The sequence below is a fragment of the Brachycentrus maculatus genome, unplaced genomic scaffold, assembly GCF_059751285.1.
Source record: "Brachycentrus maculatus isolate JH-2025_06_01 unplaced genomic scaffold, ASM5975128v1 h1tg000069l, whole genome shotgun sequence".
Taxonomy (NCBI): domain Eukaryota; kingdom Metazoa; phylum Arthropoda; class Insecta; order Trichoptera; family Brachycentridae; genus Brachycentrus; species Brachycentrus maculatus.
Genome location: NW_028280823.1, coordinates 58,584 through 84,331, shown reverse-complemented (window position 1 = coordinate 84,331; position 25,748 = coordinate 58,584). Strand labels below are relative to the sequence as shown.

Sequence of the window (25,748 nt, the reverse complement as noted above, 5' to 3'; positions counted from 1 at the left end):
AATACTTATTCGTGACTACCGGTTTCGGAAAATCATTCCATCATCAGGTCATGAAAATAAAATGGAAGAAAATCGTAATAACTTTATTTCAATGACCTGATGATGGAATGATTTAACGAAACCGGTAGTCACGAATGAGTGTTTGTAAAAATGGCATCGTTGTTAAATACGCACTAGGCGCGTTTGGACTATAATATGGATAAATGGCTTTAAAGTATCATTGAGTTGTTAAAAGTATGCCCTAACAGTCTTGAGACAATATTTTATGCCAGCGTGTAATGAATAAAAAAAATACAAAAAACAAATAATTGAATTTCTTGTATCAATGTATGATTCGCAAGTATGAACTCATACTATTAAAAATCTTTACTAATAATATTTACTGTACGATCCCGACGACAGTCAACAGTCTCCTGAGGAGTTTTACGTGGTTTTCTCCCAACTATGAGCAAATGCTGAGAGGTTACTGACTATCCCTCCTGTTTCTTAGTAAGAAGAAACAAGAAGTAACATCTTTTTTTTAGTAAAAAGAAACAAAATCCACTCAATGATCTATAAATCTTGTACGTAATAAGCAAGGTAAACAATAAATTCAACTCCCACCTAAAAAAAATTAAATGCTAAGATAGTAAATTTTACTTTTTGTTGTCAAAATAACTAAGCTAAAAAACTACTCGTAAATTAAAGAAAGGGAGTGGATCAAATTACCATGACCTTTAACTCGGGTATAAAAAATTGACCACGAATTTGACGGAATGTTTTTAAGGAAACATTCGAATAAGGATTTATCTAACTTAATAATCTTTAAATGATTGATTACAAGGAGAAAAAAACACGTTTTGTCTTGTAAAACGTACTTATTTGCATGCTTTACTGAATTGATCAAAGATAATCCTTGACTTTATCAGACAGACTGCTAATTTTTTTCTTCGCATATCAATACGTCAACAGGTAGTATAGTGATCGTAAAAAACATTATACCAAGAAGTCCATGACGTTAGTAGGCACATTTGTGCATACCAACATCATGAACTTCTTTACATTTATAAATAATTGTAGAAGCTATGAGGTTATTACTCGTACGGAGGGTCAATTTCTATGGGACCAATAGTATTTAAAAAAAAGCTTAAAAAATATATCTTCATCGGTCTTCTATCAAAAAATCGACATATTAAAACAGTTATTTTATTATCCACTTTTATTTCATTTAGGTTATCGTGTTTCGCCATTACCGACATCATCAGACTATTGCGACACAGTCTGATGGTGTCGGTAACGACGAAACCCGGTTGCCGGTCAACATAAATAAAAAACCATTTTTTTAAAATATGAAATGAAATTCCACCAAGAATTGCCAGTACAAAACCTAAATCTAAAAGTGTATGAAATTTTCATGAAAAAATTTAAAAAAATTTTTAAAGGACAGAAAATAAATAAATCTAGAAGAATAATTTATGAAATTTGAAAAAAATAACGTTTACTATGTATGTGCGTTAAAAAAATAAAAATATATGATTCGTCATTTTTTAAATGACGACATTAACATAAAGTTTATTGTGAACTATTAAAAAAATACGATTTATTTGAATTATTTGAATCTTTTTCAGATATTGCTGGCTACACATCTGGAACTAGAGCAAGGCTTGTGGCGATGCGCAGTGGTGTACTTGGGCGGCGGTCTGACGGGCGCCATGGGCGCCTCGGTCCTGCAGCCGACCATGTACATGGTGGGAGCGTCGGCCGGAGTGTACGCCTTGCTCATGTCACACTTGGCTAACGTCATATTGGTAAACCAGCTTTTCAAAAATCTCTATCTTTTTAAAAATATATTCTAATGGAATTCTAAAAAAAACTTTAGGCTACAATTTTATTCGTCATTCGTTTATCATTTTATTCGCTTATCAATTTTCATCTCGATTTTTACATAAATTGATTCGACAGTCATTTTGTAGTAATATCCATTTTTAATTTAAGTTTTACCCATTTTTAATTTCAGTTTCATCTCAGGTTGATACACCCATTGTATTTTTTTATCAAGATGTTTGTTTTGTAATCAAATTAATGGATGAATTCGTATTTTTTTCATAAAGAGGGAAGCTGATATATTTTTAAATTAGGCGTTTTTCTCAAAAACAGTCTATCTAGTCATTTTATATATATTTAGGCAGAAGCAGACAAAGAATTATTTACAAGGAGAAAACACATTATACAATTCGGCTGTCCAAACTTAAAACACAGTAAGGGACATTGTGTAGACATTTTGTAGTACGTTTTTTTTTGCATTTTAGGACTAAGTAGAATCTACTTAATGCGAAAAAAAACGTACTGCAAAAAAATGACCTTTACTGTGTTTTTTTGTATTTTTGTCTAATAGTGTTAACGGAATCATTCGTTTTTCATTTTCTATCTACTTACAAAATGATATTTTCAGATTTTTTTTTTTTATCAAATATCAATTAAATAACTTTCTCTCTCTTCTTTTCAGAGGTTCAGTCATCTCCGTTACAAAATATTTCGTATATTCTCCGTCGGGGTGCTGGCCGCCTCGGACATCGCGTTCTCCGTGGCGCACTCGTGGACCGCAGGCGAGTCGGGGCCGCGCATCGGTTGGGCGGCGCACTGCGCGGGCGCCGCTGCGGGCGCCACGCTGGGGATGCTAGTATACACAGGTATTTCTCTTGTTTTTCCCAGTGCGACGCCTGGCGACATCAGGTGATTTGCGCGATCTGCTTTACCGACTGTCACAATATTGAAAGTCGGTACTATATGTAGGTACTTAATAAAATCTATAGGTAGGTATTTTATTACATATATGTATATATATATATATTTATATATATATATATATATATATATATATATATATATATATATATATATATATATATATATATATATATATATGTATATGTAGATATATAAATATAAATTGTACATTTCTTATATTTTTTCTTTCTAAACCCACCATCCACCCGCAGCGGTTATAAAGTTCTGAGGGACTCTTTGTCAGCTGCCCGTAGAGGAATAATTTTAATTCATTCTTAAGGAACAAAAACTTTATGCAGATTAAAGAGGGGAGAGGAGGATGTATGGACAAAGGCCGACACTTTGACTTCGTCATCACCCCTCAGGATCTCTATACCTGTATTATAGAAATTTAGTTTAAAATCATTATCTTTATTCATAGGTTCTGTAAACACTGTTTTTTTTTTCTTCTGTATTTTTTTAAATACACAGGTATATTATGACTATCTATTATTGGCTATTTATTTTATTTATTTCTTGGTGTTCCTTTTTAGGACTCTGGATTTGGGGACGGGTATAGATCGCGGGGGGTTGGCCTTTCGGTGCGGGTGGTTTTCTATCAGGTGACATCCCCTAGTAGGGTTACCTGGTACTGTCACCCTGGGTATTAAAACATGTTGGTGGAATATACATGCTAGTTATAGTTGTAACTTACATGCCCCGCTGGCAGTATAGGGACTTTGAAAGCATTAGTTTTTTTTCTTCTTTGATCGCGAAAAACTTTGTATGATTAATCAATTTTATAAAATAAGTTTTGCATGGATGGGTCCGAATGGAAATTAAGAGTTTCTGTACTGGACCCGGAAAGGTGGCGGGAGGTTTCAGAGATACATTATGATAATAACTAACCCTTAGTATATCTCTTACCACCAAAATAATAGTTGAACTCGTCGAATCTCTTAATTGTATTAATTTTATTAAGGTTGATGTTTTAATGTCTTTTTTTTACAGTGAAATGCATTTCTACTATGAATATTACAATAATTAAATATAAATCATTTTAAAAAGTGATTCAAATGATTGAATTGTATTATTATTACCATATTTTCTATTTTTTGTTCCAGGATGTAATAAGGAACGATGCGAAAAGGAAGGATGTAATAATCGAAGAAGATATATAAGGATAGCAAGATGGACATCCTTCGTTATTTTGATTGTTGCATATACCGCGTCTGTTATGTGTAATATATTTTTGGTGAAGTTGTCTTAACGAACCTGTGATAAACCAACTCACGTTATCCTTTTAAATTATAAGAATATCTGTTGTTTTAAGGACTGAATTTAAATTTCAAATTATTCAGTAAAAATACGATCAGTAATATAATAAACTATTTCGAGAAATAAAAATACTTTGTGGTCTGATCCACTCACATTTTTATTAACCAACTAGTTTTGGCAACAACCTGTTGCCCTCTTCCGGGTTTCATTTAATACTAGTAATAAATGAAACCCTGAAGAGGGCAACAGGTTGTTGCCAAAACTAGTTGGTTAATAAAAATGTGAGTGGATCAGAACACAAAGTATTTTTATTTCTCAAAATAATATATCAATATGATCCACAAAGTTGATGCTTTCAATATTCAAAACAATATAATAAACATTTAAATAATTTATAATATTAATTATAAGATTCATCTCTGATATTAATAACGGAATTTCAATCCACATTTTCCTTGTGAAATTCCATTTTTAATCCACCGTTTGAGATTCATTGTTCAATGTACTTATTAAATGTGAATACTAGGCGATTTTTTCTAGTGTGTAGACTTAGATAATTTATAAAAATCTTATATGGGACTGATTGTATGAAAAAAATCGTATATGGGACTGATTATTATTCTCTTTCTTTTAAAATCAACTTACAATGCTTTGTTATCTAAATTCGTCATTTAAAAAAAATCGAAACAGTCAACACAAGGATAAACGGAAAAAAAATCCAAAATTGTTTATTTACAAAAGATATATTATCTGACTGAAAAAAATTAATTATTTTGTACGGTCGATATCAAATATTACGAATATCAATCTAGTCATTACGTACATAATCAAATATTTATATGTCGATTTTCATATTTTTATTTCTTTAATTGAACAAATAATTTGAATATATAAAATAAAATAACTTGGTACATCTTTTCTGGAAAACGACGAATATTTTTTTATTTTTAATATGAGATGTAATTAACATACATTCATAAAATACAATAAATATTCATCGATATATTATTTTATTATAATATGCAATATTCATTTATTATTTATATTATTTTTAAAAATGATGAATATTTCCAATTTAAAAAAATAATCATTTAAAATATGTACTTGCGTTTATGATTGTTTGGTTAAATGTGAAGAGGACTATTAGATTATGGGAAGGCCCTAGAAAAAGGAGTTTATAAAAGTTATTCTAATGAATTATAGATTATTCCAATATATATGACACAGTGTCCATAATATGTTTATAATTATATGTTGAATATATTATGTTATAATGTATTTAAGAAAAAAATACTGAAAAACTTAAGGTATTTGTTCATCAAACGGTCAAGAATCTTACTAGTGAGAAAAGAGGGATGAATAGGCTGGAGGGTGGAAAAGGAGAAAGTGAAAAATACGAAGTAAAAGATTGTAGTTGCAGACGTCTACTCCTATTTAAAATGTATTTAATTAAAAAAATATTTACCGAATTAATAATTAAAAATATTTATCAAACCTCGATGGAGTGCCAATCAGCCATTTCGAATTAATAATTTATTATTTGTTCATATTATAATTTGATCAATTTTCTTCATCCAAAAGTATTCTACCTAAATAGGAATATGTAAGTTAAATGTAAATGAAAAAGGTTGTTATTAATGTTTAGGACTGCTAGTCGTAAATATATATATATATATATATATATATATATATATATATATATATATATATAAATATATATATATATAAATATATATATATATATATATATATATATATATATATATATATATATATATATATATATATATATATATTATATATATATATATGTATATATATATATATATATATATATATATATATATATATATATATATATATATATATATATATATATATATATATATATATATATATATATATATACATATATATATATATATAAATACAAATATTAATATTTTTTTAATGTGTATTTATTTATTTCTTAAACCCTTTATTATTTATTGATAGAATTTCATTTCGATCAAATTTTTATCATAATTTTGTTTGATATCAAGCCTTTAATAAAAAATGAAGTATTATATATTGTAGATATTTATGGATATTTATTTAAGAAAAACACTGATAATTTATTGATGGCTAAGGGGCAATTAACTTGATGGAATTTTATGGGTATATTTACCTATGAATGATAACGCAAGAAATATAATGTAACTTTTTTATCTTGAAATTATTAATATGTATACAATAAATACTCATTTAAAAACTCTTATCACTTTATTTTAAAATTTCCTTAAATAAATGTTTTATGAATTTGTTTATTTGTAAAAAAAACATATTATAATATTTAGCTGAAAAATACAAACATGACCACAAAGCAAGTGTGTACATTTCCGAGTATATTCAAAAATACATATCAATAATATTGATTTCCTCATTTATACACCAAAACATATAATTATTTAAAAATTAAAATGGTTGTTTAAGAGAATATTCACAAATACACCCCTCAATCGAACGTAAAATAATGTAAATGGAGAATATCTACGAGAATTAATACAAAATAGAGATATTACACAGTTCAAAGTCATCAGTTAAGATTTTAAGAAGATACATATTTGAATATGCCTTATATTTAAGTAAAATATCAAAAGTACGCATAAAGTTCGTATTTCTGGACATTTCGAATTGCGTTTTTATTTTGTGCACTTGAAGACATATAGTACACTAGTTTCGAGAACATCTGTAGTTTTCGGAATCAGTCGGGTTTACAATTAATAAATTCAGTGGTCTTATGCAATTGTTTTATTTTTATATTTAAATGATCATGTCATTTCAAAGCAATAAATAATTCCAATAATTTGACAGCGCCACTGCGTCACATCATATTCAGAAAATCAAAATGTAATCTGTCGCACCACCTCCCGTTAAGAGTGTCAAAAACCTAAATGTATCTAACTGAGAAAAACGACATCAAAAGATTTTAGAGATTTGTCACAGTTTAAAAAAATCTGAAAACAATGCCAATTTATGGGAGATTAAATTACTAATATACACAGTATTGCGATTGAATGCGGTCTTGACGCATAAAATTATCTTGAATTTTAAAAGAGTATAATAGAAATATCATGCCTGACTGACAAATACTCTGTGTTTAGTTATTATGAACTTTATAATTACGGCGGTTTAACATTGTGTACAACATTGCAAATAATATTATATGTCATACATAACTCAGAGCACTTTTGAAAACAGACTTATGGGTACCACTTACACTTACCCTCACGGGCTGTGTGATATGTCAGAATTAATACCCAATTATATACGATTATCTTAACAGAAGTCGTAGAAAAGCATCCCTGGTAGAATTTCTGTAATTTTCGAAGGAAGCTAAAAAGCTCCCTAGAGGGGATTCGAGCAGTAAAATAATTGTAAAATATCGCTCACTCCTTTCAACAACGTCAAATATAAAAAAAAACTTGATTTTTCTGGAGATCGTTTTCAAAGTTTAAAAATACAATGAAATGTATTAAAAATAAATATCAAGCCAGTTATTGAACTTTTTACTGTGCAACAGATCATTTTAGGTAAAACCTGTTTGTTGAATGTTTTTTCTCCATTTAAAAAATATTTAGTGAATTTAAAAAAAACATTAAACAATACCTTTTCTTCAAAATGCAAAAAGAACACTTTCTGCCCTGTAGCGGGTAAATGTTAAGCTAAAAATATGCCGCTTTTGCCGGGATATAGAACATTTTCTGGGCATTCCAAAAACATGCACAACTGAAAATTGTCGATTTTTTATATATGACGTTGTTGAAAGGAGTGAACGACATGTAATTTATTTTCGTATTTTTTTATGAATGTCATTTTAAAAATATTCACACAATGTTTTATAAATAAGTGAACTTTTTATCAGGCCAGAATAATAATTTACAGAAATCATAGGATTCCAGGAGTTCGAATGCCCCAATCGATCAATATTTTCAATGATTGATCTCGATATTCAATTCGTCTGAGTGAATGTACCATTTTATCTCATCTGTGAAATGTATACATATATACAGAAAATAATTGAGAGGAATACTTTTGTTTTTAAATAAAAATAGGCAAATCAGCGTTAAAGCAAGTCGTAGTCGTACGGGAGAAAGTGACCAACTAACGAAACGTAAAATGTTCAGGAGGGCCATTTAAGTCACTTTTGCTTGGCAAGAAAATAAACATCAATGCAGTTAGACATTTTCAACAAGTCAATATATTATACTTCCACGTTAAAAATCCTTTGGGATTTTTTAAGGGCAATATTTAGCGAGTAAGATATCAAATAGTCAATGATCACGTTTTTGTAAAAAATGCACTTGGTCACTTTCTCCTGTATGACTATGTTATTTTTATTTGTTTGTTTCTTTTCAAAACTCTAAAACTACACCTCAGTCGATCGATGTAAAATTCAAAAGTTATTTCAACATTTCACCCAGTTCCCGTACATACCTCCAGTTCGTCCCCAAAATTGAAACCATCACCAAAGAATTTTTTAGATAAATGAGATATTTAATGCAGTGTAAATATAGATTTTTCAGCTTCCTATTACATCTCATTTCCTTTAAAAGTGAGAACGAGTAGCGTAAAATATATACCAAGGATAAATATAAACGTAAATATTGGTACTATTATTGTAAAATGAGATCGGGCGGTACAAATTTCAACGATTAAATGAGTTTGTAGTTTTATCTTAAATTATTTAATTACTTTACGATTTAAAAATAATCATAAGATCCTGTCGTTGCTTTAAAATACGATGCAGTAAAGTCCTTTTGCATTAATTTAAATAATTTAATTATTTAAAATTCATAAAAATTAAGTTATTCAAAATTCATAAAGCAACAAGAAAATCGAACAATTTGACGCAAAGTACGGAAATTCCACGAAAATCATGATAAAAACATTTTATTATACCAGTCACTCAACTTGTGCCAATCAGCAAGGGATTGCTCTGCACTGAACACCGATTTCTGTACACATACACTCTAAACACGGTCCAGAGAGCTCAGTTATTATTTTTCCTACCCGATACATTCTTCCGTAAATATTGCAACCGGCTAATTTCAACAGACCACCTCCAAATGGAAAAGCTGAGTCAGAAGGACCATTAGGTTTTCTCTTATACGGTGTGGACTGATCCTTGACAGGTAAAACTGGAGGTGCTATTTTCTTTACCACCTCCGTTGTTAAAGGTATTGGAGTTGAACTAAATGGATATCTTGGTTTTGTGAAGCGATTAACAGCAGGATATTCTAAAGGAGGTCTAGTTGCAACAGCTGGTTTTGTGTAGTTTTTGTATAGGAGATTGACAGAACTTGTTCCACGGGTTGGCTTTGTAAAAGAGTATTTATAAGTACTTCTCACAGTATTATGTGTAGGAGGAGTTGTAGTTGTTTTTGTGGTAGTCGATGGTGTAGTTGTTGTATCGATTCTAGTAGAAAATGTTGTCGATGGTCGCCAACTGGAGGAGGCTTCAGTAGTACTCGTATATCTTTTTGTTGTCCGAACTATGGGAGGTTTAGTTGTAACTTCAGACGAATCTCCAAGAAGCAATTTTAAAACGCTTCCAAAAGAAAATTCTTCTTCTTCTTCTTCCTCTTCCGGATATGGTTCAAAATCAGTTACTGTTGTTTCTATTGGTGGAATGGTTGTTGATGGTTTTTGTGAAGTGGTTTTAGTTGTAGTTTGCTGCTCGGTAACTTTATTCAAATTTTGATTTTCGAATGCGTAAATATTTTTAGTTGTTGGGTTAGCTGTTGATATTTCCGTCGTCGTTGAAGATGGTGGAATCGTTGAGGTTTTTATTGTTTTCGATGGAATTATATATGTTGGAATTTTTGTGATTGTGGGTTCTTGGGTAGTTGAAGTAGTGACAGTTGTCTTTCTAATATGTGGAACATCATCCATCATGTCATCAATGAGCGATTCTAGATTTGGAGCTTGTTCAGTTCTTAAGACATCCTTAAAAGAGACGGTTGTAGAAAGTTTTTCACTGGAAGTAATGGGTGCTTTAGATGTCTGCATTATTTTTTTCGTTGGTGATGTTGTGGTCGGTTCCTTGGTAGAAATTTCATCATCTAAAAAAAGACAATCACAATTCAGAGACAGGTTTTTTTCTCTTTTTTTATTTCGCCAATTAGATTTACAGGTAACTTACTGCATATTTCAATACCACAACACGAATGTGTCCCTTTCTCAGTGATTCGCCTACACCCTGGTTTGATAGGTGGACACTCTGGATCTTGGCAGTGAATGTCTCCGTAATAACAGAAACATACAACACATGCACTAGTTTCAGTTATAAGTTCTCCATTTTTATATTTTCGTCCGTTTGATAAACAATCATCTGAAAATTTTAACTTCGATTGATAACTCTGGTATATTTTATAATGAAAAAAAAAATGTCACAGAAATATACAAAACAATCTTTACCTGAATTCGTTTTCGCGTGATTAGTTACCATAAGAGAGCTATCAGTAGCAGACATGTCTTCAGATGTTGGGTATCCCATATCGTAATAGGAATTCAAAGGAGGATCTCGAGGAAGAAAACCTCCTGAAATATAAAATTTTAAGTAAGATTGATAATAAATTCTTAGAGGGAAATTTTAAAAATATTGTATATAATATTCAGTACCTTCAGTTTTCGATGGTGGAGAGAAGAGATTCATTTGGTTGGCATTAAAACTGAAAGATGGGAGTTCTGTTTGAGTATCATCTGAAGTAAGTGAAGGATAGACCGTAGCATCGAACTTGTCTTGTGCATAATGATGATTCTCATACTTATCATCCACAATAGTTGCATAAGTTGTAGCTTGAAATTTGTCATTTATGTGTTGTTTATAAACTGGATTTCTATGAAAACTATTGGAATGCGTCGGATAGTTAGTCGGGTTTGCAATATATTTTTCTTCATACGGGAAAAAGGTCGTTGGGTTAAAATTATCACTCGCTATATAATTTTTGCTTTCAATTTGGGGGTAAGCTGTACCATAACGATTTTGGTCTTTAACCTTGTCGACGGCGTCTATCGCTAAGAACGGAATAATTCTGAAATCATGGAATGAAACCACAATGAAAATATAAACACCACATGTAATATAAAGTAGAAACTCGGATATAACATTTCTGTATTACTTACTCTAAATTAGGCAATGACGGAGGCAATGACGATTTATAGTCGTAATCAAAGTAGTCATCTTTTGCGTTATTTTTATTCATAGTCATATTGAGTAGAGCTTCAATGTGTGGCGGAATGGCAGCCACTGGACGAAGCGTCACTATACTTGTATTGGTCCTTACGAATGTCGATACATTTACCATGAAAACATCATCGTCTTTGGGAATGATTAACGAAGTCGATGGAATCTGCGAAGCAATACTCGAAATATCGTTTTCATTATTTTTGCTTTTGTCTGCTTCTCGATTTGAATCAGTAATGGCATCGATGCTTCCAGAAATATATGGCCGACGTTCTTCGGTATCGTTGAATTTTGAAACGGTAATTAGCGCATCTTCATTAAGTTGGTATTCAGTCGTACTGTCGAGAGTATCAATAATACTTACTTCAGAAGTGCAGTTAACCGTATCATTAAGAATCATTTTAGTAATATTCAAGTTGCTTTCGGTAGACACATTCGATGATATAGAATTCTTATCTAGTTCGTTCACTTTTTCGCTGATACCGGATTGGGTTTTGCTACCATTGTCAGTTTTTACGTTTTTATCTACAGTGCTTGTAATATTTTCGTCATTTTTTATTGATTCTGTAGTATTCGCTGCAGTTTCTGTAACAGAAGACATTGTGTTTTTTTCTGTTGAGATTTTAACTGTTGTTGTATCGATGTTTGTTTTTGTTGTTGTTACAATTTCGTTATCTCTCGTACTATTAACTTCCGTTGTTGCTTTATCAGTTGTAGGCGAGGACGAATTTTCTTGAGACGTTTTTAAAACTTCTACAGTCGTATTTTCAATTCCTATTCTTCTATTGATTCTCCCGTCCGCATTTAATAATAATGCTGCAATTTGTGAAGGGCTAAGGAGCGTATCATCTGGGAAGGAGCGTTCATTTATTATAATATCTGGTTCGATTCTTCGGAGACTGTTATTTGGTATACTATTGACTTTGGGTTTGACGGCTGACTTTGCACCTGCATAATAAAAATAAAACAATTGCTAGCATAAACTTTGTTATTTTTGACCATTTTGATTTGTGTTATTTCAATATTTATTTAAAATTTGCAGTATAAAGTTACTTACTGCAATTGTAACTGCTTGCACAACACTTTCCTGGTTCCACTATAGGGGTACACCCAAGCAATGGAGGGGCACAAGACAGAGGAACGCATCGAACAGTACCTCGCATACAGAAACAATTATCACATGGTGACTGCGTGGGGTTTACCACCTTCTCACCCTCGGGATAGATAATGCCATTTATATTGCAACCTGAAAATAAACTCTTGTCTTTATTTAAATAAATTATTTTAAATTTAATCCTAGTGAATGGTTCACTGCTATTATTCAAGGCTGTTACCAATGTCACATTATTTGGCAACATATTTTTTACGTTTTTAATTAACCTGTAAACAATTTAGTCTTTGATTAGCGTAGTTTAAGCGTTGTTAATGAAGGTTAATTACACGCGAGCAGCGGACTTCAATCCATTTGAGCAGAATTATTGTTTACATGCATAGATGCGTCAAATTATCCATGTATTAGGTTCGTTATACTGTTTATTGTTTATCTATGGAAATAATTAATGAGTGATAAAAAAGAATTTAATACCTCCGACGAATACATCGACGTGCCCTACGTAAAGTGCTCTAACTACATTTTTGTCAATTTTGAGATATTTGGTGTATGTTATCAACTGACCGTTATCTACAAATATAAACAAACCAACAAAAATAAATAAAAAAAATTACGCCTAGTTTTCAGGCGTATAAGACGCTATCTACATCGAATTTTCGAAACGAACTGAACTCCTAAAACGCTAACTAATTAATTTTGGCAAAGCGTAAAGTTTTAAACGATTTAATACATTATTTTATCGTGTTTTTTAATGAATAATATCCTAAGAAGACGAAACGCGTCACGTATTAATATAGATGTAATATAAATAAATATAAATGTAGAATTCAACCAAATAAGCCATGTTTAATTTTGGATATATTACCCAACAATTCAATATGGAATTCTACCAACTGTCTGCAGTTACAATAAATAAACAATTTTTTTTTTCAATATTAGGCTAAATTGTCTACATATAATTATTACCTTTGATCAGAGCTGGAGCAAATGTGGTCGTCGTTGACTGGTGTTCGCAGTCATAACGCACAGGGCAGCAAGAGTGCGGAGAGCGATGAGGCTTGCAGCCGGACAGAGGAAGGAGGCAACGAGGCTTGACACAGCGCTGTTCTCCTGATATACAGTAACAGTATTCGCACAAACTGGATGTGGACATGGCAGAACCACTGCCATAGAGAGTTCCATTGTCGATGCAACCTAAAAATAACCAAAACATAAATATTGTTGACAGCGGAGTTCCCCAAGATATGGGGCCTAAGGCCTCTATTAAGATATATCGTAGTCGTACAGGAGAAAGTGACCAACTACCAAAACGTAAAATGTTCAGGAGGGTCATTTAAGTCACTTTTGCTTGGCAAGAAAATAAACACCAATGCAGTTAGTCATTTTTGACAAATCAATGTACTATACTTCCAAGTTTAAAATCCTTTGGGATTTTTTTCATGGCAATATTAAGCTAGTAAGATATCAAATAGTCAATGGTCACGTTTTGGCAAAAAATGCACTTAATCAATTTCTCCTGTATGACTACGATATATACCATACCATTTTTTTAAATCTCTGAATGTTTTTAAATAGTTATTATAACAAAAATATGGAAATGTTTAATTGGTTTTATTTTTATTAGTGTAAATATTTTTATTAATATAATGTTTATTATTGTTAATGTAACTATTGTTTATTATATACTTTTTTATATGTAAAGCTGTACCATTCCCGAACAAATAAAATAAAAAATAAATAAAAATATATATTTTTAATCAAAAGAGTTTCCGAAGTACAAATAAATAAGGATAATAACAAATAAATAAGACATGATACATACAAAAGAAGTATTTTTTAATGTTCAGTAAAAGCTAATCTGGAAGTACACAATGGAGTCCCCTGGTACCAATGCTAATATATGGAAGTGAAGCACAGAGCTGGAAAAGAGATGAAAGTAGACTTAATGCAGTCAAAACTGAATTTATTTTTGAAGATTTGAAGACGAATGTGCTTCAAAACGATGTATGATCGATGTTCGAATGGTAAAATAAAGAAAGAATATAATGCTGAGATAAGCATTATCGATAAAATTAAGAAAGGTGTGTTGTGATGGTTTGAACTTGTGCAAAGAATAAGTGAAGAAAGAACGGTAAAACAAATTTATGAGGCAAATGTAGTTGGAAATAGGAGCAGAAGAAGATCGAGGAAAACTTTCGAAAGCGGTCAGATCAGGAGTCGAAATAATTGATGGGTATATATGATGTACGAAGAATGTTTGCAAAGACAGAATGGTGTTGTGTTTTCTCTGCTTACTCCTTCAGAAGCGGTATGGTGGTAAGTTAGTTTTATTATCATATAATTTTGCATAGGTGAAACATTGTACAATATTTTAAAATATCCAATTAATTCAATCAATTTCATTCATTGATAATCTGAATGGTCAAAGTAACATCTCAATAAGTGCTGAATTATATATTTATTAAATATTTTTATTGAAAACTTATGCTTAAGAATATTTAATTAATTATTTTCATATTGAAAGAAATAGTAACTTATGACATCTATTAACATCTTTGGAAAGCTTTTGTTGGTTCTTAAAATAAAGCAACAACAAAAGCTAAAAACGGATAATACCCAAGAACTACACCATTTGTTTTATTTAGGAATACAAAGAACTAACGGCTTTATTTAATTTAAAAACTACACATCTATGAAACCTTCTATTAGGAACAATCGTTAAAAGACTTCAAATTTATAATAAATGGTAAAAGTGTTCATTCTTTGTTGTATTTAGCCAGTACACAATAACAAGCTTTCAAAATTTTTCGCCAGATGGCACTTTTAAATATTGAAAAAAAACTGCACAGTAGACCATGGTAGGATATTTTACTCGTGTATAAGTAAGTATATAATGTTCCAATTGAAAACGCTTAAAACATGCACATATATTATTTTAATAAAATATGTATTTCTAAACCTTTTCCGTCATCATATGACATTGTTTCCATAGGTAGGTCATTTCCAATAGGGTCTGCTCTGCTTATGTGGTTTGTTGAAATTCCTCCTTCTAAAAAACAAAAGAAAATTTAAGTAATTTGATTTTTTAACAGGTTTTTTGCGCATTTTTTATGGTAGATATAAAGAACATCTCTTGTTTATTAATTTTTTGTGGATGTCAGATCTTTGATGTGCCGGATTAGATCTAGCGTAATATTTCAACACAAATGCTGGATCTTTCACTTCAAGGATATCCTAGCATATCACTCACTCCTTTCAACAACATCATATTTCAAAAATCGTCAATTTTCAGCTGTGCACGTTTTCGGAATGCCCAAAAAATGTGCTAAATCCCAGCAAAAGCGGCATATTTTTAAGTTAATATTTACCCGCTACAGGGCAGAAAGTGTTGTTTTTGCTTTTTGAAGAAAAGGTATTTTATAATTATTTTTTTAAATATACTAAATATTTTTCAAATGGAGAAAAAACCTTCAGGTTTTACCTAAAAAGATCTGTTGCACAGTAAAAAGTTCAATAAGTGGCTTGATATTTATTTTTAATACATTATATTCTATTTTTAAACTGTAAAAACGATCTCCTGAAAAATCAAGTTTTTTTTACATTTGACGTTGTTGAAAGGAGTGAGCGATATGTTAAAAATAAAGAAAAAATGTCGCATACAAATGATTATGATATTGCTTCTTGTTAAATAAGAATCTCAAGTGGACGTCGCTTCAAAATCGCACGAAACTCGTATTCCATATGAAAGTTAACGTTTTAACTTCGTAGTTTAATTTTACTTCTATTTGGTTAAATGAATAAAAAAAAGGCATTAATAATTTTATGAGAATACGGATCCATAAGCGGTTAATAAAAATTAAAGGCCAGAAATAAAGTTATCTACACTACGTAGTTAAATCGGTAACTTACGCATGGAAAACCTGTCATGCGAATATAACATTGACTAAAATTCTTTTCCCTTTATTTGTAACCAGGTAATACGGATCCGCAAATGGTTTGAAAATGCCCAAGTCATTAGAAATAAAAGTAGAAAAAATATCTACACCACGTTGTTAAAGTGTTAACTTCTGTATGTAATCGATGCCCCGGAATGATGGATAAAAAAAAACTTGTGAAGACATAAATTATAATCGCCATTAAATCGTGAATATTATACAAAAATCAAATAAACATTATTTCATCGTTTAAAAATATATGCATTCACAACGTCTTAACCATATATTATGTATGTAAAGTAAAAGAACCTAATTCTATCCGAATTACTTTACATACAAGGAGACGCCTGAAAACATGATTTTTAATTAGTAATTTTTACTAAGCTTGTGTGTAAAACAAGCCTGGTATGTAAAATAATTCGATAATAATTTTACGTACATTTTCAAAAAGGTCTCTTATAAATAAAAAGCTTACTCTAGTCAACCATAGATGGTGTTGAGAACTATTGAAACTGTTATAACAATCCCCTGTCGATGAAAACAACCGTATTTTTCGAAACTAGTTATGTGCAATGAAATAAAACTATTTAAATAGTATTATACAAGTATTTAATGAATAAATAATTTGACCAGTTAATTTCTTTTCATCTCGACAATAGATGTCTCTAGTGAAATTCTAGTGATTCAAGAACAATGTTTCGAAATTGGATCATATGTATATAGAACTTCCAAGAATTTGAGTAGTGTGGTTGTCAATCATGGTTAGAATTGGTGAATGTTACACGTGTGTAAACTGATCACTTAAACTAGCCTATGACGGTCGTAAGCCCCGTAAATGCACAGACTTCCATATTCTTCTTCATCTTTTTTGAGATATGAAAAAAAAAGAAAAATAACTTCTTTAATTGGAGATAATCCAGATTTGTAGACACACTCAAAATCTTGTAATCATACAGTTTAGTATTTTTTTCACTAATTCTTTTGTTTTTAGGATGCTAGGTATGGTTTTAATTAAAACTTTTAAAGATGTAAATAAGTTTTTATTTTTTATTTTTAAATATAAGTCATGACAAACCTTCGCAAATAAGTTCAGAGCAGCAAGCCCCCCGCCTCAGTACGAGAACGCAGTGCGGCGGGGGCGGGTCCGGTAGGGCGGGACACACTCTCAAGTAGCACACGAGCGAGCCGCTCAGGCAGCGGCACTTCAGGCAGGGTTCCGACGTGTCCACCATCGTGCCGTCGGGATACTCTGCCCCTTTGTACGCGCACTCTGCAAATTGTTATTTGTCATCGAGATTGAAATAAATCATATATAATAGAAAATAACAAAATATATTTTTTATTTTAAAATTATAATTTATCCAAATAACAATCAAAATTCACTTAGCCAGAAGATAAAATTTAAAAAATCAACTATTTGTATGATTTTAAATTATTTTATTAAAATTTTCGATCATGTATTTTCTAAATAAAATGACAAAATTATTTCTGTAGGTACAAACTGGGTATTTAATATATAGTGAAATTTCTATCTATCATTTTTAAAGGGACCTATTAAAATAAACTATAATTGTGGGGAAACAATGAATGCGGGATTAGGAAGTCAACACACAAGAATATACGATCGAGTATATATATCGTCCTTCCAATCTGCATAACAAAAATGGTTGTTTAAATTCTATGAATATTACAAATTTTAGATGTAAATACATGTATTTATTTTTGGAAAAAATACAAAGCTGAACAGAGACAACTTTATTGCATTGTAAATAATCTGCGATCGACATTTGTTTTATTTTACCGTTTTATTTCTGTAAGTCAACAGCTTATTTTCGACTTTGCATATAAATTTTTTTTCGGTATCAGTTATTGAATTTGCGTTGTACAAAGTTTTCAATCTTTCATAAAATGTACAGGCACGAAGATGAAGGTACAGGCAGAAACTCCTCTTCATCAATATCGACTTCTTCTGTTTGTATCCGTCAACCTTGCTTCACGCAAGCTTGCTATTCTACGCGTTGTAATACTGTCGTCGAATGTGACATTGATAGGAAATGGGAATGTAACGATTGAGAGAATTGAGAAGAATGTTAAAAACACACACAAAAAATATCAAATATGCAGCGAAATTTAAACGATAAATGCAGTAAAATGAAGATAGAGAAACGATAGATGCGATCAATTTTTGTATAAAATAAATCCAGAGTAGAATAAATAAACGACACATCCGGAAAAACAATTAGTCGAGGAACGATTGATAGAGGTTTCAGGTAATTAAATGTTGTTAAATCACGCAATTCCTCCATAAGAGGTAAGTCCACATCTCGCGATTGTCGCATATAAGGAATAGAACATTTAACCGGCGATTCCTAAGTGCATCAGTTAAATAAACGTTTTAGTATCTGTTTGTCATGGGTAAAGATTTTATACATATATCCTATATTGTTACGGCTATTTGAGTCCAGCAAATATTTAACCTCTTACTCTTACATTGGTTTGGGAATGGGAAGGTTCAAAGCACTTAATGGCTGAGCAAATTAGTATTTATTATTAAAATATTTTAACACACCTTTCCTTCTCACAGGATAATCCGGGTATGGTAGGAAGAGGTCCGACCATCCTCTTGTCCTGTTGTGAACATCTGAAACGAGAAAAATAATAATATCTTTACAATGAAGTTAAATAGGACAATTAACAATTTTGGGCAAATATATGTAATAAAATAACTAGGTACCTACCTATACATTTTATTAAGTACTTACAAAAAGTACCTACATAAAACAGTTCTACCACCAGATGCCGCATGCGTCGCTCAGAATAAAACAAAGACTTCCGATAATATTATTAACTGTCAGAATCAGATAGATAGATAGATAGATAGATATAAAAATTATTATAAAGATTAATTAAGAATAAACTTTTATTGTCGTTTCTTTAATTACAAAGCAACACATTGTTTATTTTATTATTATACACCCACTTTACATATTATTTACACTTAATTTTCAAAAGGAAAATATTACCACGTTATAAAACGACAATTTTGTTAATTGGAAATGGATTATGAAACATTAGATGTATTAAAACAATTACTACAATATGTTCGGAGTGAGAGAGAAAAATTAGAAGATGATCAAAGAAAACGATTAGAAGATAGTCAAAGAAGACCTGGAAATTTAAGAACTAGTGATAAAATTAAAAATAAAAATCATGTGAAAAAAATTTCTACAAAATATAAAATAAAATATACTCCAGAAAAGAAGAATTTCGAAGCAGATTGTGTGAGCAGGAATCCAGTATTAGAATCGAAGGAAAATGCAAATGAACAATTAAAAGTTGTAAATTTGGTTAAATTAGAAGATATTTTAAAAGATCAGAATAAAAATGAAGACATACAAATAACACAGAAACAGTGCTTGAAAAATGAAAATAAAAATAAAGTAGAAAAAACTTCTACGAAAGATAAAATAAAATATACTCCAGGAAAGAAGAATTTAGAAGTTGATTGTCTAAGCAGGAATTCAGTATTAAACTCGAATGAAAATGCAGATGAACAATTAAAAGTTGTAAATTTGGTTAAATTAGAAGATACTTTAAGAGATCAGAATAAAAATTAAGGAATTCAAAAGAAAAAAACAAATGGATTGAAAAAAAACTGTGTCTACTTTAAAAGGGTCAAGAAGAAAAAAAAAGAACGAAAAAAAAAAAAAAAACTTTATTATATCACTAAACTTATACAAGAAGATGATCCGGAGGACGAGTGAAAAATTTACTATGAATTTTCATCCCCAAGGGGGGAGATGTAATAAAATAACTAGGTACCTACCTATACATTTTATTAAGTACTTACAAAAAGTACCTACATAAAACAGTTCTACCACCAGATGCCGCATGCGTCGCTCAGAATAAAACAAAAGACTTCCGATAATATTATTAACTGTCAGAATCAGATAGATAGATAGATAGATAGATATAAAAATTATTATAAAGATTAATTAAGAATAAACTTTTATTGTCGTTTCTTTAATTACAAAGCAACACATTGTTTATTTTATTATTATACACCCACTTTACATATTATTTACACTTAATTTTCAAAAGGAAAATATTACCACGTTATATATATACTTATATGCAATATATTTTTATTTTTTTCATTTCTTTAATAAGCTTATATTACACTAATATTAACTATTATTTACACTGAATTTACACCATAAATATATATATATATATATATATATATATATATATATATATATATATATATATGTATATGTATATATATATATATATATATATATATATATATATATATATATATATTTATATAAATATATATATATATATACACATATATAAATATATTTTATTTATTGTTTCGGCATTAACTTTGTGGTAAGACATGTTACAATAATTAAAGAAAACACTTTGTTTTTTACCACTTGAGTTATTCAAGTGGTAAAAAACAAAGTCTTTAATTATTATATATATATATATATATATATATATATATATATATATATATATATATATATATATATATATATATATATATATATATATATATATATATATATATATATATATATATATATATATATATATATATATATATATATATATATATATATATATATATATATATATATATATATATATATATATATATTTATTTATTTACATTTATTTATATTTACATCTCCTTACAGCAAACAAAACATTTATTTTTAATTTCTTTCAGACTCTTTTCATTTTTCATACATTCAGGCATCTTCAAATCCTTATACATTAAAAAAAATGTGACTCGGTATTTTTCAACAATGACAGTCTTATTTTATCCATATTTCAAGTAATTTGTTCTTGAAATTTTTTGTTTAACACTATTTTATCCTTAAAATATTTGGGTAATTTATTGTTTAAATATATATATAACGATCAGTATATTTAATTTAAGTCTCTTTTGTATATGTAGATAACCAGTTGAGTTCTTCGCTCATTTTTTCTATATTATTATATCTTTTTTCTTGAGCACCATTCTCATCGCTTTATTTTGTATAATTTCCAATTTAATTAAAAAAAAATCCATATAATACATATCCAGTTCTCTTCCTCACATTATGACCTTTATTTGTCTAAACTATATGTTTCCAAACTGGGCTATATCGTCCACTTGTGGGTGATGAAAGAATCTTAGTGGGCAATACTGGCTTTGGGAGAATTTGGTGGGCGGTGTGAAATGTCAAATGAATAATAACAGAAAGTTGAAAAAAAAATGAAGCAAATATTATTTACAACATTTTGAGTGTGTCCAAATACTTGTTCACAAAATCTGGATTATCTCCAATTACAGGAGTTATTTTCATATTATTTTTTGACATCTCATCAAAGATGAAGAAGAATATGGAAGTCTGGGCATTTACGGGGCTTACGACCGTCATAGGCTGGTTTAAGTGATCACTTTACACTCGTGTAACATTCACCAATTCTACCCATTATTGACAACCACACTACTCAAATTCGTGGAAGTTCTATATATATGAACCAATTTAGAAACCTTGTTCCTGAATCATTAGAACTTCACTAGAGACATCTATTGGTGAGATGTAAAAAAAAAAAAAAAAATATTTACGTGAAATATGTACATATAATACGTTTAATGGTGTATTAATGGGTATGTTGATAATTAATCCACAGTCACAAAAGATAGTTATCATACAAAGATATTTTTTATCAGTTTATACATTTTTTCATTTATAGTATTTAAGATATTTGTGAATTCACTTGAAAATTATTTTATTTTCAAACTTCCCATAAAAAATACACATCTTGCATACATATACTCGTATTAAGCAATATATAAAAACAACATTAATCCGCTTAACATTTACTATTATCGTAAATAGAGATACTGTTTTCCAAAGGTAGGCGATGGAAAATATTGACGTTGGTAAATGGGCGTCGAGTCAAATAAGTTTAGGAATCTATAGTCCAAACATAAAACAAATAGTTAGCTTTTAAAATATAAATAAATTTTATAATTCATAAACAAATCACTGTACTCATTTTAAGTCAATAAAATTCATATTCAAAGAAATATTCCTGTTATTTTTTTTTGGAAAAGGTCTCTTTATCTCGAAAAACACGTATAAAGTGTAGTTTTCTAAGCATTCGAATGGATGGGAATTTGTAAATGATTTTCAATAAAAAAAACTTACAAAATAAATATTCAATAACCACGAAAGGCGTCAAGTCTTCGGTTCCAATACGAATATAATTATTGTACATATTATATAAGAATAATCTTTTATTTCAGTCTCTTTTTTTAAAACAATATTTTCATATTAAGTTTCATATGAATGAAATATAATGTAGAAAGACCGGTTATTCTGGTGCTCAAGGTGTTTTATATTTAAAAAAAATTAAAACTTCGAAATTCTGTAACCGTCATCATCTAATATCGTTGAATTAAAGACTCGTTTAAAAAAGCACAAACGCTTACTTTTAATGTGTAATATTTTATTTAATGCAATGATGAAATGAATTAATATTTGTAAATTTTTTAAGAAATATTGACGATGAGAGATTATTTTAAATCATTTGTAGGTTAAAAATAATATTTCTAAATAAATAATCAAACATCACAACATTTTTAACCTAAGTACGAAATGTCAACATGTGTATATTTTCAGTCGAAAGAATGGTGAACGTTACACGGCGCATCAAATGATCACTTAAGATATCCAGTGCCACTGAGATGCTTAAACTTCTGTATTCACTAGTCTCTGGAGACATCCACATATAATATATAACAAAAAAGATTTCATTTGTACCTATAATGAATTACGTAAATAAGTCTTCGCTTTGTATCATTTATGATTAATAAATTGAGTAAATAATATTTTCATATATTAACCTTACATTAAAAAAAAATGTCACAGTTACTAATTGTCATTGTAGGTCTGCATACAGACTTTCCAGACTTGCAAATGTGAATTATCTCTTTCCCCCGATTTTGCTTCATTTGGTTGTTTATCATTCGCAATTTTACATAAAAAATAAATTTTAAATATTTAAATAAAATTTAAAATTTAAAATTATAAATTTTACGCAATTTGCTAATTTTACATCTATCATTCGCAATTTGCTACACGCTAAATTAACAAATTAGAAAATAGATATAAATTCATTAAGCCCGATCAGCTTACATCATATATATTTCCATTTTTATTTGTATCGTGTGATTATGCACAAATTCCCATTATCATCCATCACAATACTCAGTTGATTCTAATATCGTTTGACCGCTGCGCCAGTGTGAAAGTGCACTTGCATTATAATATCATCAGTTCGATTCAAGCTATTATATTTTGCTTGCATTAAATGCAATTTCATATCTGGCTATTCACACACTACACAATAATAGCCATTACGTACCCCGCAATCCTAGCGACGATCAGTTGAGCACTCAAGATTGCAAGAAAAGATAAAATATAATCATTTTTAAATATTTAGTTGTTGCTCGAGTGGATGTAATAGATGGTGTACCTATCAGACTTCTGTGTTCCATCTCAAATTGTCAACTTCCAAGTCCAAGAATCCGGAATACAAGACAAGGCAAAATACAATACAAAACCTAGGATTCATACAATCGTTGTTGTTCTAGTAAGTTGTCGAATTTATGTTAGTTAGTTTTCATAGTTATATTAGATAGTTATCACAGATGCGATAGTAAGCAGAATTTCAAAGAAATCCGTTGATTTAATTTATTTGGGTGTTGTAATGTAACCTTTATTACCTTATTTTTCCTTTATTTTTTATCAAACTATTCTTATATTTGTGTCGTTAATTACTCCATAAACAAAATTGAATATTTAATCAAGTTTTCATTATTTTTAAGGGGTTGATTTCCATTTGAAGTTGACGTAATCAAAATTGCTTTAAGTACAAGCTAAAAGAACTGAAAGTCATAAAAAGAAGTAGTCTTCTTCTTCAAAACCTTATCCACACCCTAATGGTGAGGATAAGGCACTGCATCATATAAAGGCAGTTTTATCTTGATCGTTAATACATGAAGGAAAGGTGATCAGACCTCCGCTTCAGGTACAAGTCCAGGGTAATATTGAATAAATATTATAGTGGAAAAGTTACTTATATTTATTTGACCCCCCCCTGGAAATCAAACCCCGGACCTCCAGAACGGTAGCTGAGCTTGCTGACCACTACACATAGGAAGAAGATGCATATCCTGGTTTTGAGAGAGTGATTTCACTGTAGTAGTCAGTGAGTAAAAATGTCTGCAGACAACCATAGAATGATTGCCAAACTTCAGCGTAGAGTAGTACGATAACAAGATTACGAAGAATACTAATTACTATGGTTAATAAAGGAGTATAATATTTTAGAACAAAAACACGTTTTATTATTTTATTTTCTTAAGTTTTTGTACCCTGCTTATCAATACAAGATAAATTACAAATAATATATTTTAACACATTTACTACGGCGTTTTCAAAGACATATAGTATGGGAAAAATGTAAAGCAGTGCAGTTCAGCCGCTCTACTCTACCATACTTTGGCTTCATATATACCCGTACAAGGTAAAATAAACGTATGCACTAGAAATAAGTTATTACATACATATAAATTATAACAGAAAAGTGCATTTCAACTGGTTTAAACTAACATTCATTGGCTCCGGGTAAATATACGTGCTAATACAATACAACTAAATATATAAAGCGAGATTATTTCATATGTTCTGAGTGTTGCATAGTCAAAAAATATCTTATCTGGGAAATGAGGTAAAAAAGACAGTAGGGTTCAGTTCAAATGCTCTACACAAACATTATTTGGCTTCGTAAATACAAGGTAGAAACACGAAACGCGTAGCAACACAAAGCATGTATATTTATATGAGAAATTGAATAATTTTGTAGTAATATTAAAAATACATAAAATATACACAGTTATTACAGAGCTATTATTGTTATTAAGTCCAGTTCTCAGGATCAGTGTGCAGTGGTCGACTGTGTGAACTGATCACAACTTCAAGATTGTGTTACTGATATCTGATCCTGAAGCCTAGGGCTATCTTTCTTGAAATTGCTTTCATTCCTCATACGATACTTTACTTCCTGAATATTTTCTGCATGGGAAAAGGAGATCAGTCATTATTTAACATAAATAAATGCTACTTGTATTGTCGTTATTGTAATGGGTTGCAGGTATATTACATACCCATTTACATCAATATATAGGTAGGTATATAGCGGAAGTAATTTTATTTCCTTTGCCCTTTTGATTAATACAGCCCACTGCAGTAAAAAATGATTCGAAAGATCGTTCGTATGCACATGTTTGCATTCATAAATAAATAAATATTAAGTCCAACAAACAAACATAGAAACAATTGTTTTAAATATATAAACATAAATCCGGTAGGGGCTT

The 25,748-nt window shown here is 29.8% G+C and overlaps 2 protein-coding genes across 3 annotated transcripts in view; one reads left to right on the top strand and one right to left on the bottom strand.

The window, feature by feature from the left end:
- The window catches only part of LOC148311212 (rhomboid-related protein 2-like), a 30,278-nt gene extending 26,067 nt beyond the window's left edge, over positions 1 to 4,211 (top strand). For both annotated transcript variants that reach the window (XM_088256904.1, XM_088256905.1), the window contains exons 4-6: positions 1,608 to 1,787; positions 2,486 to 2,669; positions 3,870 to 4,211. In XM_088256904.1, coding sequence (XP_088113030.1) covers positions 1,608 to 1,787; positions 2,486 to 2,669; positions 3,870 to 4,015 — 510 coding nt within the window. In that variant the 3' untranslated portion in view covers positions 4,016 to 4,211. The remainder of the gene's footprint in view (positions 1 to 1,607; positions 1,788 to 2,485; positions 2,670 to 3,869) is intronic.
- Positions 4,212 to 6,273: 2,062 nt separating this feature from the next.
- The window catches only part of LOC148311211 (uncharacterized), a 45,060-nt gene continuing 25,585 nt past the window's right edge, over positions 6,274 to 25,748 (bottom strand). The window contains exons 2-11 of the mRNA XM_088256909.1: positions 18,867 to 18,938; positions 17,373 to 17,567; positions 15,322 to 15,411; positions 13,329 to 13,556; positions 12,309 to 12,497; positions 11,191 to 12,199; positions 10,687 to 11,099; positions 10,483 to 10,605; positions 10,208 to 10,396; positions 6,274 to 10,127 (exon numbers count right to left, since the gene is read on the bottom strand). Of these exons, the coding sequence (XP_088113035.1) occupies positions 8,986 to 10,127; positions 10,208 to 10,396; positions 10,483 to 10,605; positions 10,687 to 11,099; positions 11,191 to 12,199; positions 12,309 to 12,497; positions 13,329 to 13,556; positions 15,322 to 15,411; positions 17,373 to 17,567; positions 18,867 to 18,938 (3,650 nt within the window). The 3' untranslated portion in view covers positions 6,274 to 8,985. The remainder of the gene's footprint in view (positions 10,128 to 10,207; positions 10,397 to 10,482; positions 10,606 to 10,686; positions 11,100 to 11,190; positions 12,200 to 12,308; positions 12,498 to 13,328; positions 13,557 to 15,321; positions 15,412 to 17,372; positions 17,568 to 18,866; positions 18,939 to 25,748) is intronic.